The sequence below is a fragment of the Pecten maximus genome, chromosome 2, assembly GCF_902652985.1.
Source record: "Pecten maximus chromosome 2, xPecMax1.1, whole genome shotgun sequence".
Classification (NCBI taxonomy): domain Eukaryota; kingdom Metazoa; phylum Mollusca; class Bivalvia; order Pectinida; family Pectinidae; genus Pecten; species Pecten maximus.
The window spans coordinates 5,247,615-5,261,872 of record NC_047016.1 but is presented as its reverse complement, the minus strand read 5'-3'; the positions used below and the strand labels follow the sequence as shown (position 1 = coordinate 5,261,872).

General features: G+C 40.2%; 1 protein-coding gene across 3 annotated transcripts in view; it reads left to right on the top strand.

Annotated features, from left to right (window-relative positions):
* Window positions 1–1,816: 1,816 nt before the first annotated feature.
* Window positions 1,817–14,258, top strand: part of LOC117314925 (xanthine dehydrogenase/oxidase-like) — a 30,717-nt gene continuing 18,275 nt past the window's right edge. Inside the window, exons 1-9 of one of the 3 annotated variants that reach the window (XM_033869043.1) lie at window positions 1,817–1,962; window positions 2,797–2,855; window positions 9,855–9,941; window positions 10,527–10,584; window positions 11,761–11,857; window positions 12,301–12,409; window positions 12,665–12,791; window positions 13,139–13,200; window positions 13,531–13,647. In XM_033869043.1, coding sequence (XP_033724934.1) covers window positions 9,897–9,941; window positions 10,527–10,584; window positions 11,761–11,857; window positions 12,301–12,409; window positions 12,665–12,791; window positions 13,139–13,200; window positions 13,531–13,647 — 615 coding nt within the window. In that variant the 5' untranslated portion in view covers window positions 1,817–1,962; window positions 2,797–2,855; window positions 9,855–9,896. Of the gene's footprint in view, window positions 1,963–2,791; window positions 2,856–9,854; window positions 9,942–10,526; window positions 10,585–11,760; window positions 11,858–12,300; window positions 12,410–12,664; window positions 12,792–13,138; window positions 13,201–13,530; window positions 13,648–14,258 lie in introns of all 3 variants that reach the window. The other 2 variants (XM_033869033.1, XM_033869026.1) reach the window with 2 other exon arrangements.

Genomic DNA, 14,258 nt, shown 5'->3' with positions numbered 1-14,258 from the left:
TACCGTACTAACACAGGTCGTCATGTATATCATACTGACACACAGGTCGACGTGTATATCATACTAACACGGGTCGACGTGTATATCGTACTGACACACAGGTCGACGTGTATATCATACTGACACACAGGACGACATGTATATCATACTGACACACAGGTCGTCATGTATATCATACTTACACACAGGTCGACGTGTATACCGTACTGACACAAAGGTCGACGTGTATATCATACTAACACACATGTCGACATGTATATCATACTGACACACAGGTCGACGTGTATACCGTCCTGACACAGGTCGACGTGTATATCATACTAACACAGGTCGACGTGTATACCGTACTAACACAGGTCGTCATGTATATCATACTGACACACAGGTCGACGTGTATATCATATTAACACGGGTCGACGTGTATATCGTACTGACACACAGGTCGACGTGTATATCATACTGACACACAGATCGACGTGTTTATAAATCATACTGACACACAGGTCGACGTGTATATCGTACTGACACACAGGTCGACGTGTATACCGTATTGACACACAGGTCGACGTGTATATCATGCTGACACACAGGTCGACGTGTATATCATACTGACACACAGGTCATCATGTATATCATACTGACACACAGGTCGTCATGTATATCATACTGACACACAGGTCGACGTGTATATCATACTAACACGGGTCGACGTGTATATCGTACTGACACACAGGTCGACGTGTATATCATACTGACACACAGGTCGACATGTATATCATACTGACACACTGGTCGACGTGTATATCATACTGACACACCGGTCGACGTATATACCGTTCTGACACAGGTCGACGTGTATATCATACTAACACAGGTCGACGTGTATACCGTACTAACACAGGTCGTCATGTATATCATACTGACACACAGGTCGACGTGTATATCATACTAACACGGGTCGACGTGTATATCGTACTGACACACAGGTCGACGTGTATATCATACTGACACACAGGTCGACATGTATATCATACTGACACACAGGTCGTCATGTATATCATACTGACACACAGGTCGACGTGCATACCGTACTGACACAAAGGTCGACGTGTATATCATACTGACACACATGTCGACATGTATATCATACTGACACATAGGTCGACATGTATATCGTAATGACACACTGGTCGACGAGTATATCGTTCTGACACCACGTAGGTCGACGTATATATCATACTGACACACAAGTCGAGGTGTATATCATACTGACACCACATAGGACGACCTGTATAAAGAACTGTCACACAGGTCGACGTGTATATCATACTGACAAACAGGTCGTCGTGTAAATGGTACTGACACACAGGTCGACGTGTATATTGTACTGACACACAGGTCAACGTGTATATCATACTGACACACAGGTCGACGTGTATATCATACTGACACACAAGTCGACGCATATATATCATACTGGCACATAGGTCGACGTGTATATCATACTGACACACAGGTCGACGTGTATACTGTCCTGCCACACAGGTCGACGTGTATTCCGTACTGACACGCAGGTTGACGTGTATACCATACTGACACACAAATCGACGCATATATATCATACTGGCACATAGGTCGACGTGTATATCATACTGACACACAGGTCGACGTGTATACTGTCCTGCCACACAGGTCGACGTGTATTCCGTACTGACACGCAGGACGGCGTGTATGCTGTACTACACGCAGGACGGCGTGTATGCTGTACTGATTCACACGCCGACGTTATACCGTACTCCGACACACTGGCCGACATGTTCAGCGTGTGTACTGACACACAGGCCGATGTGTTATCAGTTGACACACAGGCCGATGTGTTATCAGTACAGACACACACATACAGTTCAGCGATCATAGACTCAGGGAAAGCACGTTTGTCCGGCTTCACCTGATGAACCAGTGGTGAGTATATATGTCTGTACAACATATTTTGGTAAATCTTCGTTGTTTCTTAGTAGATGTGAGATGAGCGTATTTACAGTACAGCAACACACGTACATTGTATACACGTGTTCAAATCAATCTCGGTGCCATATCCGTCTTATAACATTATGATAATATACACAGCCAGAACATGGGTAATTTATACATGTGTTGTGCACCACAACGGAACATCTACAGTAAGCGTAAGCTGCGTAACCTCTCTCGATGTAAACACACATTTATGTATATTTGGCGCACACACTGTCATTGTGTGGCGTTGACATCTTTGTCAGATGGTTAATATATACAGTATGTAATGGTATTAACTTACCTGTCAGTCATCGGTGTGGCGAGGAACACCGTGGTACTCGGAACTTCAGTCCCCCGATAGTCTTGTCTACAAACATGGCTACCTGAACATGTCCTTACCTTCTGTTTACAGTACCATCCATTACGTTGCCGAACAGAGGAGGCAACAGTTCCGTGGGGCCCGCCATGGGGAATTCGTACACTGATCAGTCAATAATCAACCAGAATACTGGTTATCCAGCTGGCTTATTGTAAAAACGACCAACTTACAGTTTAAATATTAATATTCTAATGTGTGCTGGTTTCTTCCAATACAATCGATTCCTGCAGTTGTTACATAAACTGGGAACGAAAATCACGTTTATACGTACCTTACCTTGTCGTTGCCAGCATGAATTACAACATTTAGTCGTATTTGAAATATCTACGTAACCTTTCGTGGGACCCCAATAGAAATTTAATTCGTAAATTGAAATTGTCCACATCATTTATATTGAAGCGCAGATCGAGTTCCGGGTGGACGACTCTGTGTGACTAATCTGGCGGATTGTCAGCGGTAATAGGTAAAAACTGTCGCTCCAGTGAGCCCTAATTGTATAGTAAATACACCGGCATACACAACGTACGCAATGGGCTGTATTCTCCTATAGCTTACTCAAGTCGTCTTTATTTTTATTGTGTATTTAGCGCTTGCATGTAAATTGATTTTATTGGATGTCCGTTTCGCCACCACAGCCAATTCCTTTGTTGTGTTTACAAGTCGCTCTATTAATGTATACATATGTATGTAAGGTTCCTGATAGTACATTTGGTTGCTGTACCTTAATCTGGAATTAACATCCACGTCCCGTGGTTGAACAGGAAGCACAAGCTGCCGTTGGTGACTTATAAATATTGATTGGTATACCATGGTGCTAAGCGGTCCACTCAGTTAGGTTGATTCACCTTTAATCGTACTGTACCTTTTTCCTTAAACCAGTTAAATTTCAAAATGTCTACAAACCCATCTTTCGAAGTTTGATTGACTTAAATTGATAAGTAGGTCATAATGAATCAACTTTGTGTTATCAGATGAAAGTATAGTTGAAAAAAATATAGAACTAAGTAAACTTCTGATTTAGGAATAGTAATTTTCTATAAGATGAGTTTGAAGCGGTGAAAACTGAATGAAATGTAATTCTAATTCATCTAATTTTTAGAAAAAAATCTAGGGATTGAAATAATTTGTTTTATATATATTTATTTAAAGTCTGGGTAATATTAGGACGGAAGTGAAGGAGAGACCTGTAGAAGAAACAAAAACTCAGAAAGACAGATTAGTGGGGATGTAATGACAGGTTGACGGTTTCAAGTGTTGACATGGGACAGATGATCTATTTTGGTATCTTCAATGTCCCCTAAGCAGAAGACACGGAAGAAAATATTTTGAAACATATTTTATGGATGCCAACTTTTGATAACAGTATCCTCAGTGGTCTTGTTTATTGTTTGTGCCCCAACAATAAAAGGACTAGTATCATAATATCGGATCATGACCTAATTCTACTCTTGGGGCAAACTGACTTCTCGTTTCCTATACCTAATGTTATCTTATAGAAGCGAATCTCCTTACTCTTAGTTCCTGATAAAGAACAAATCTATGTCAACTGACCTACAATAGTAAACAAGCTAATTCACATTGAGCCTTGACAGGAAATATTCCATCATCCTTAGATTTTAATTGCTAATAATGGTTACAGACCAATACTTGATTGACCATTTACGGTCGGTATCGTGCTGTATCGTGTTGGCTACCTATGGGGACCACCATTGAATGTTGGTATCATGTTCTATCGTGTTGTCTACCTATGGGGACCACCATTGAATGTTGGTATCATGGTGTATCGTGTTGTCTACCTATGGGGACCACCATTGAATGTTGGTATCATGGTGTATCGTGTTGGCTACCCATGGGGACCACCATTGAATGTTGGTATCATGTTTATCGTGTTGGCTACCTATGGGGACCACCATTGAATGTTGGTATCATGTTGTATCGTGTTGGCTACCTATGGGGACCACCATTGAATGTTGGTATCATGTTGTATCGTGTTGGCTACCCACGGGGACCACCATTGAATGTTGGTATCATGTTCTATCGTGTTGGCTACCTATGGGGACCACCATTGAATGTTGGTATCATGTTCTATCGTGTTGTCTACCTATGGGGACCACCATTGAATGTTGGTATCATGGTGTATCGTGTTGGCTACCTATGGGGACCACCATTGAATGTTGGTATCATGGTGTATCGTGTTGGCTACCTATGGGGACCACCATTGAATGTTGGTATCATGGTGTATCGTGTTGGCTACCCACGGGGACCACCATTGAATGTTGGTATCATGGTGTATCGTGTTGTCTACCTATGGGGATCACCATTGAATGTTGGTATCATGGTGTATCGTGTTGGCTACCTATGGGGACCACCATTGAATGTTGGTATCATGTTGTATCGTGTTGGCTACCTATGGGGACCACCATTGAATGTTGGTATCATGGTGTATCGTGTTGGCTACCTATGGGGATTACCATTGAATGTTGGTATCATGTTGTATCGTGTTGGCTACCCACGGGGACCACCATTGAATGTTGGTATCATGGTGTATCGTGTTGGCTACCTATGGGGACCACCATTGAATGTTGGTATCATGGTGTATCGTGTTGGCTACCTATGGGGACCACCATTGAATGTTGGTATCATGTTGGCTACCCATGGGGACCACCATTGAATGTTGGTATCGTGGTGTATCGTGTTGTCTACCTATGGGGACCACCATTGAATGTTGGTATCATGGTGTATCGTGTTGGCTACCTATGGGGACCACCATTGAATGTTGGTATCATGGTGTATCGTGTTGGCTACCTATGGGGACCACCATTGAATGTTGGTATCATGGTGTATCGTGTTGGCTACCTATGGGGACCACCATTGAATGTTGGTATCATGGTGTATCGTGTTGTCTACCTATGGGGACCACCATTGAATGTTGGTATCATGTTTGCTACCCATGGGGACCACCATTGAATGTTGGTATCATGGTGTATCGTGTTGTCTACCTATGGGGACCACCATTGAATGTTGGTATCATGGTGTATCGTGTTGGCTACCTATGGGGACCACCATTGAATGTTGGTATCATGGTGTATCGTGTTGTCTACCTATGGGGACCACCATTGAATGTTGGTATCATGGTGTATCGTGTTGGCTACCTATGGGGACCACCATTGAATGTTGGTATCATGTTGTATCGTGTTGGCTACCTATGGGGACCACAATTGAATGTTGGTATCATGTTGGCTACCCATGGGGACCACCATTGAATGTTGGTATCATGGTGTATCGTGTTGTCTACCTATGGGGACCACCATTGAATGTTGGTATCATGGTGTATCGTGTTGGCTACCTATGGGGACCACCATTGAATATTGGTATCATGGTGTATCGTGTTGGCTACCCACGGGGACCACCATTGAATGTTGGTATCATGTTGGCTACCCATGGGGATCACCATGGAACGTTGGTATCATGGTGTATCGTGTTGTCTACCTATGGGGACCACCATTGAATGTTGGTATCATGTTGGCTACCTATGGGGACCACCATTGAATGTTGGTATCATGGTGTATCGTGTTGGCTACCTATGGGGACCACCATTGAATGTTGGTATCATGGTGTATCGTGTTGGCTACCTATGGGGACCACCATTGCATGTTGGAATCATGTTCTATCGTGTGTTCTACCCACGGGGATCACGATTGAATGTTGTTTTTCTAGTAACATTCTGTTGGCTGTGGAGGTTTAAATTCACGTCATCGAGGTAAAGACCCGTTGGTTCCAAGGATGTTGTGACGGAAGAGACCGACTGTCCCCAAGAGTATGTATGCCTGTATAAGTCTTCTGGGACACTGGCTCAAGGCCAATGAGTGGAGATGGATTCAGGCTAAGAATCTATAGAGTTCAGAATCGCCGATATTGCCCTGATGGATCGCTGACGCTGGTTTATTCCCTGCCCCTTGACGCTCCCTGAAGCAAGCACTTCTATTGTTATCGTGGGCTGACTCTTAGGATCGCCTCGCCAAGAAAGGATCCTTTGGGGGGGGGGGGGGGGCAAATAGTGTACCATTGACATGTTCCCAAGCCTATAAATCACTCATCTGGTGCAAATTAACAGAAGTAACTTGATAAATTGTCAATATGTATCCTGGCTAACCATCGACATTGTTGTTGTTCACATATGTTACATTAAACACCCATTCCATTCTACACAAAAAGGTCTTTAAGATGCAATAACAACATTTATTTGACGGACATGACTCAATTAAACGGTAAACACTGGTTCTATTTCTTCCTTGAAATGTGAGTGGTGGTGATGAATATCACACAAATGTAGCACATAAACAGGTATTTTTATTATCAAAAGTCACACACTCTTATCATAGCAAGAAGACTGTTTTAGGAATAAAAGTTCAAGAGCCGATGTTCAGAAGTCTTAATGGTATCCAACCGGAGTATTTTTGCAATTGAAATGCCTCTCTATTTGTCAAAGTTTTGTAATAGAAATGTCACTCTATATGTCATAGTTTTGTAATTGAAATGTTTCTGTATATGTCATTGTTTTGTAATAGAAATGTCACTCTATATGTCATATTTTTGTAATAGAAATGTCACTCTATATGTCATAGTTTTGTTATTGAAATGCCTCTCTATATGTCATATTTTTGTATTCACAGCCGTCTATTGCATTTCAAGTTCAAAACAGTGTATGCGCTTTTATAGAGTCAAAGCTGGTCAAACAAATGCTGCATTCAGACACACACACTTCGGTAACGTAAGACTAGATAAACCATCACCAACAAACAGAGAGTGCTTTAGTTTAGTCTTTTCACTTCTAGTTCAATGTAAGAAGTTATTTTCTTCAGGTAAAATGGCAGAACTTGGTTCGAATCAAAAACTGGTTTTCAGACTCACCAGAAACCCAATATGCCATCATGGTGAAATAGTTCTACCAACGCTTTGACCGACAGGTTCAGTTATTTTTTTCAGAGAAATAACCACATAATTAGACAAAGGAACTGGACTTCTGACGCCTATGTCTCCGCTAGTGTTGCTAGTATCCAGTTTGATGGCGAACCTTCGACACATTTCACCACAACTACCAAAGACGAATTGCGCAAAATTATAACATATTTGCAAACGAAATCCTGTAAACTAGACCTAATTCCCAGAGCAGTTTTACTGTCGCGGCGTCTTGAAATATTGCTCCCCTTGATAATCTCAGTCATGAGCGAATCATTAGGTTGTATGGAACTGTATTTCGAAGAGAAGGGTAATGTTGTAACACTGTTGAAGAAGTATGGAACGAACAAGAAGAATTTGAATAACTACGGTCTTTTCTCTCAAATATCTTAGAGAAGACTAATTCCCAGCTTCAATTAAAGACTCATCTTCAGCTAATATTTTCCATGACCATTTTCAATCGGCCTACCGCTAGGGCCAATCCACTGAGACGGCTCTACTTCGTGTCTTCAGTGATATAGCTGCCGCCCTGGATAACAGGTGTAGAACATATCTTATCATGCTTGATTTTTCTGCTGCATTTGACGCCATCGATCAGGAAATACCTTTCAAATGTCTAGAGTACTCGTATGGGGTGACTTGTGATGCACTACGCTGGATCCAATCCTACTTCAGAGAACGACGGCAGTGCGTGGCCATTTGATCAACTGTTTCAGAAAACAATGGCTTAAACTTCGGGGTTCCTCAGGGATCCGCACTCGCACCAAGAAAACACCTTCTTTATATTAAACTAATCGGGGGACATTTGTTGTCGTCATAGCCTTCAGTACCATTGCTATGCCATCGACGCACATACATGTACATCTTCATAGCTATCAGACCACAAGACAACTAGAACACAATAACAGCAAGTCTTGAAGCCTACCTTAATGGCATCGGTATTTGGAAGAACTCCGCTATGCTTCAGCTTTTGACGAGGAAAACAGAACTGATCGTCTTTCCCCATAAGTTTCAGAAAGCGAAAGGTCTGAAGTAAAGGATTGTTGTCTAATACGTTGAGACAATCCAAGCTGTGAAGAACCTTGGTGTTTAAAGGATAATAGCTCTCTAAACATGGTGAAACAGGTATACACTATTGCAAGTTCCTGGAAATACCAAATCAGGAACATTGGGTGTATCATCATACAAGACATTGTTGCATCCGCTTGTTACGTCTTAGACTGGTAACGTTTTTCACTTCAGTAGTTCTGATCCACTGATTAGCTGCCTGCATATGGTCCAGAACACTGCAGCACGCCTCTGTCTTTCTGTGCTTGAAAAAAGTGAGCGCATCACGCCAGTGCTTTATTCATTGCATTGAATACCTGTGCAAATCAGGCCACAGTACACAAACGGAACTCATGAGTATTTACAGCAAGTTGTCACCCTCTACTAGCCGTCACGACCACTGCAATTGGAGACAGAATCCTCGTTATGCGTTCCAACATATCTTACTGTGACTTCTAGTAACCGATGCTTCGGACACTTCGTGGAACCGGATACAATCTGCTACCAGGAAGGCCAAATTCAAGAAGTAGATTAAGCATCGCTTGTTTACGTCTGTTTTAGATTCTTGTGCAGTCGTCCTGTGTAGGAGAATTCCACGTGTTCATATAGTAGTGCGCTCTTACCAGACATGGTGTCAGGGTCAGATGAAACTCGGGCTACCAATGTGTAAACTACATGTGCACACGTTAGTTTTTAGATTTATTGTTTCTGGGTTTGATATATCTGCTTTGACCCTTTCATCTCTTACTCGTTTACAAAACGATACTTTGATATAGGAGCATGTTTATCTACGGTCATCGGTCCTATATAGGTTATATAATCGAACTGTCACATTAATTGGGAGCTAACAATCTCACATTCCTGACTCAAGTTACACAGGCGCTGTTCTGTTGGTTATACCATTTCCACAAACGTTCGCTACATTTACCTGTATGTATTTTGAGAAAAAATATTCGGCCAAAAAAGCAGAAAAAGTACACATACACTTAATACGCTGCCCTATTTTTGTTTAAAGCTTCACAGTGTCCATTCTTCTTCACTTCATTCAGTTGTGCGTAATGCAATGATAAAAAGCTATAATATCATTATTATGCTGTATATGAATTATTTTCTTCGTTATTACGCAATGTCACATGATGCATCATCCTCGCCATTGCGTCATAGTCTATAATCCCTTGTCTTCGCCATCGCCCTTTTTCTTAAGTGTACCTCACAACCCCAGGAAAATGTCATCAGCCAGGGCAGGTGGGTGGCCTTGATTGAAAGGTTTGAGACAACATACTATCATTAAGACACGTATACTTTAGATAACAGCCCGGAATCACACGACAGGTGGATTGTGATGTAGTGAAGTATACAGATACAGAACATAACCACAAAGACTTGTAGACGCATAATATATGTCAGAATAGATATTCGATGTGGTTTTATTAATATATTCCTTTATTACTGACAGAATCTTCACTGCCTGATTCCGCTTTCTCTGACACAAGACACCATGGCGACAGGGGGTACGCTCGTCTTCTTCGTCAACGGCAGAAAGGTAGGACACGTCTACGATCCGCTCTGGTATGTGCGACATCAGTTGTAGCGGCGAGGGAGCTTATCTGCTCATTTAGCTTTTTAAAAATCAATGTTTAGCAATTTTATCAGATCCCCATGATGCAGGTTATTTTCAATATAAACCAGAAAAATTCCAATGAAAACAGCATGATTTTAATTCAATCACATGTATTTAGTAAGAATAAAATAATTCAATATAAGCAATAAGATTGAACTCCACAATTACGCGCATACATGTAGGTAAGAGTCAGTTGTTGATGTTTGGTAAACTTTGATAAGGAAGAGTCAATATTAAAATTGGGTGCCAGAGATTTTCGACGATTGAGGGGCCATATCTCCAAAGGTCGATCTTCTACCTTCCAATCTCTATGGTATGGTAATATTACATTTTACACGGCAACCTATGTAAACACGTACGGTGATAGTATATTTTACGGCAACCAATGTAATCACGAATAGTAATAGTATTCAATATTTTATAAACCTGTATTCAGTGTTTCATGTACCCGTTTTCAGTATGATCTATACCCGTACTCAATGTTTTAATGAATTATTTTTGCTTCAGATTGAGATTGAACGCCCAAATCCAGAGACAACCCTGTTACACCATCTCCGCCAGACTCGTATCCTTTTCTCTGTGGTTTACCAGTAGATACAACATAAATGTGACAACAACAGTACTAAAATATTATAAATACTTTCATTTGGAAACTGTACCTTTCCAGGTCTTTTATATCGCTCAATACATCTTAACCTTTTTTTGTCAGAAGATAGAATACTTACGTTAGATTTATATTTTATTAAAGGATAAAAAGAAATAGATAATGTAATCACTGATTAAAAGTCATAGCTACCAAACTGTTGTGCTTTTTCATCCCTTATGAAATGTTAGACTTAGTGAGTGCTAGGGTGGCACAGTGGTTAGCACTTGTCATTCGCCTAGGCGGCGGGGTATGGTTCCCCGATTTGACGTGATATGGGGCGTCACCTACTCCAATACGTGGATTTTCTCTTGGTATAACGGGTTTCCTCCAACAGTTAGATAGATAGAGGATATCTAACAGTATTTTCAGTAATACCAAATATATTTCACGAGTGGGGCTAATATTTTGATATTTTTCACGAGTGCGCAGCACGAGTGAAAAATATCTAAATATTAGCCACACGAGTGAAATATATTTGGTATTACTGCAGACACTGTTAGATATTCTGTTTATTACATTTTTTATCAACGAAAAACCTACCCCGTATGCTAACTAGGCCTACAGCGATAATTTGTAAACAAAAAATGTAGTTCCCACTGTCCAGGTGCTGAGATATATGTCGGGCTTTCTGATTGGTCAATTATTTTGGTATTTTCTAATCATTAATTTGATTGGTCAAATCAGCAAAAGTGATATTTTTCACTAGTGATAAATATGATATTTTTCACTAGTGAAAAATATCACTTTTATAGAATGAATAATTTTTGATATTTCACTGGTAAAAATGTAATAAATGGCGCTTCTACGGGTTAATCATGTTTTAGAAAATCCTCAACTAAATTGGTGGCAGAAATGTCAAGATGACCTTCTGGCTTCAATAATGAACAGTCAATGGCATCAACAAAATAATGTTCCGTAGGAAATTAAATTGCAGTTATCATTGGTTATAGCTAAGGTTAGCGAATATATACATTCTTAGTGTACACATGATAAACAAAATTCACGACCAAGAAGTAAGTTATAAGATATTTATGAATTAAGTTGTAATCGATGCTAACTCGTGTGATTGTTCCAGTTTCCTTATCGTCACCCCAGTATACCTCACGGGGACTAAGTCAGCATGTGGTCAGGGCGCGTGCGGCGCGTGCACTGTCATGATCTCCTCTTATGACATCACTAGCAAGTCGATAAGGTAGGTTTGTTTGTATGACGTTCATTATCTCTCATGATTCAATACACTAATTTACGTCCACAAAAGCTAACTAATGGGAACTTTGTATAAAAGATATATTTACAAAAAAATAGAATGAATGTTCATCTCGAGGGGAAAAAGTTATTTTAGTAAATTTTGCGTAACACGTCAACCGGATGGCTTGGACGAAGATCATTGTTTTGTGTCGCGACAGTACTTATTTTCTACAAGTTACATTGTTAAAATGCCTTCTTATAATTCAGACCATCCGTAGCTAAATAATCTGCAGCATCAAAAGCCAGACCATGACAAGCAATACGACGTTTCATGATATAGATGGATCATATATTTTTTCTAGCTGAAGTAGGAAACTGTTCAACCTCGGCAACGTGTTTAACCATTATTCACAGCTGATAGTTGATGATTTGGTTTTGTATCCGCAGACATGTATCTGTGAACGCCTGTCTCGTGCCTCTGTGTTATCTTCACGGCCGAGCGGTCACTACCGTGGAGGGCGTAGGTAGTTCTCGGACAGGACTGCACGCAGTTCAGGTCAGTACGGTTTAAATATCTGAATACAAAAGTCCATTTAAATCCAGTTGACGTATCACATCTTTTCAAAATGTAACAGCTCAAAGAGAAATAGCAGTTCTCCAAAATGTCGAATTCCACTGTATGTTTAGAAATTGATGCAATATATAAGTTTGGAGTCTGCTGTTGGAACATCTTTTAAATCTTTCTTGGAAGGTATGATGTTCTAAACTTACTCATTACAATTTATGATATTTATATTTTTAATAAAAACAGAAAGGTATAGTAGAGTGTCAAGGATTCCAATGCGGCTTTTGTACGCCCGGGATGGTTATGACGATGTATACTCTGTTTAGGAACAATTCGAACCCTACCCAGGAACAGATGGAGAGAGTGCTAGAAGGTACTTTCTAGAACACTGCATTTACATGAGCAAGATGACTCGACTCGTCTGTCTTATTGATCTCATCCAACCTCTATTATAAATTGTTTCTATATTTAGAGACTTGTATGACGTCGGGGCCAAGTTAATCGTAATTTCCATGCAGTATTATCTTTAGTAGAATAATGTCTGGATAATAAACAATGTTTTCCACTAAGAATGAATTACCTATAGCTTTGCTACATTATATGACGGTTAATGTCCTTTTGGAACACTTGTCATATTTGTGACTTTAACCGATCTATTTTGATTTCCATCGTTACTTTTATAGCCAACGTTTTGTAAGGTTTTCTATCTTATTGCGTTAGGAAACTTGTGTCGATGCACTGGCTACCGTCCTATAGTTGATTCATTCGTGGATGCCAAAAAGGTAAGAATGTGATTTGTAGTCATTATAGAGTTTAGATGGATCATAATGTAACTATTGTCTTACAAAATAAACGCTTTCGTTGCATTCCAACATAAACTTGTGTTTATTGCTAAGGTGCATATTATGTTGTTGGTTCATATTTAAAGGCCATTTTCACTTGTGGGCCATTCTTATAATCAGAATAAAGGATTTTTGTTTTTTTTAAAGTGTTGCATTGTGGATCGAACAATACAAATGATCAATTCCATATGAGGTATATGCAGTTCAGCTGTTTATATGTGAATTTTGTTTTGTGTAGTATTATCATTATCTGACTTATCCATCTAACAGAACTGCCCCTGTGGACTAGGTTTATGTCAGCAAACTACTGAGACGTCTGGAAGCGTTGTTGAATCTACCCAGCAGGAGGGTTCCTCTCAAGATGTCATATTTCCACCGGAACTACAGGTAAACATGAGGCAATATTGACATAAAATCTGAAATACATAGTATTATTGCAATTATGAACATTTTTAACTGCGAAAAGTTTGACGGAAATTCTCCTGAATAATTGACGGCAATGCATTGCTGCAGTATACACAGCCTACGCAGTTACTTTCTGACCATGCAGTGGCTTTTCTATGTAAAGTCAGGCCTCTCAGACACCCAATGTCTACATTGTATTTACCTGTTTATTGAGGTAAATATTAACCTCATCGAAAAGCTTTTATACACGATGTCCAAGATGTCGCTATCCATTGTGTAAATGTCTTTCGTGTTATATTACAGGAACTACATATAAGATAGGCTTATAAGGTCAAATATCAACAGTCTGTATGTCTGCCAAATCCTTCCTCGCTGACTTCTGTTGGGTTTTACAAATCGCTGTCTTCAACTTATTGATTGCTTCTGGAATGTGCAGACTCTGACGAATCGTGGTACCGCCCGCCTGTAACTGACACAGATAGTTCAAATGTCTGCACTATCTTCTGTTTATGTATAATTTTTTGTCATACCTCAGTTTTGTTTGATAAAACCTGACCAAGTTGTAGTGGTATAAAACAAGGACTGATGTTATG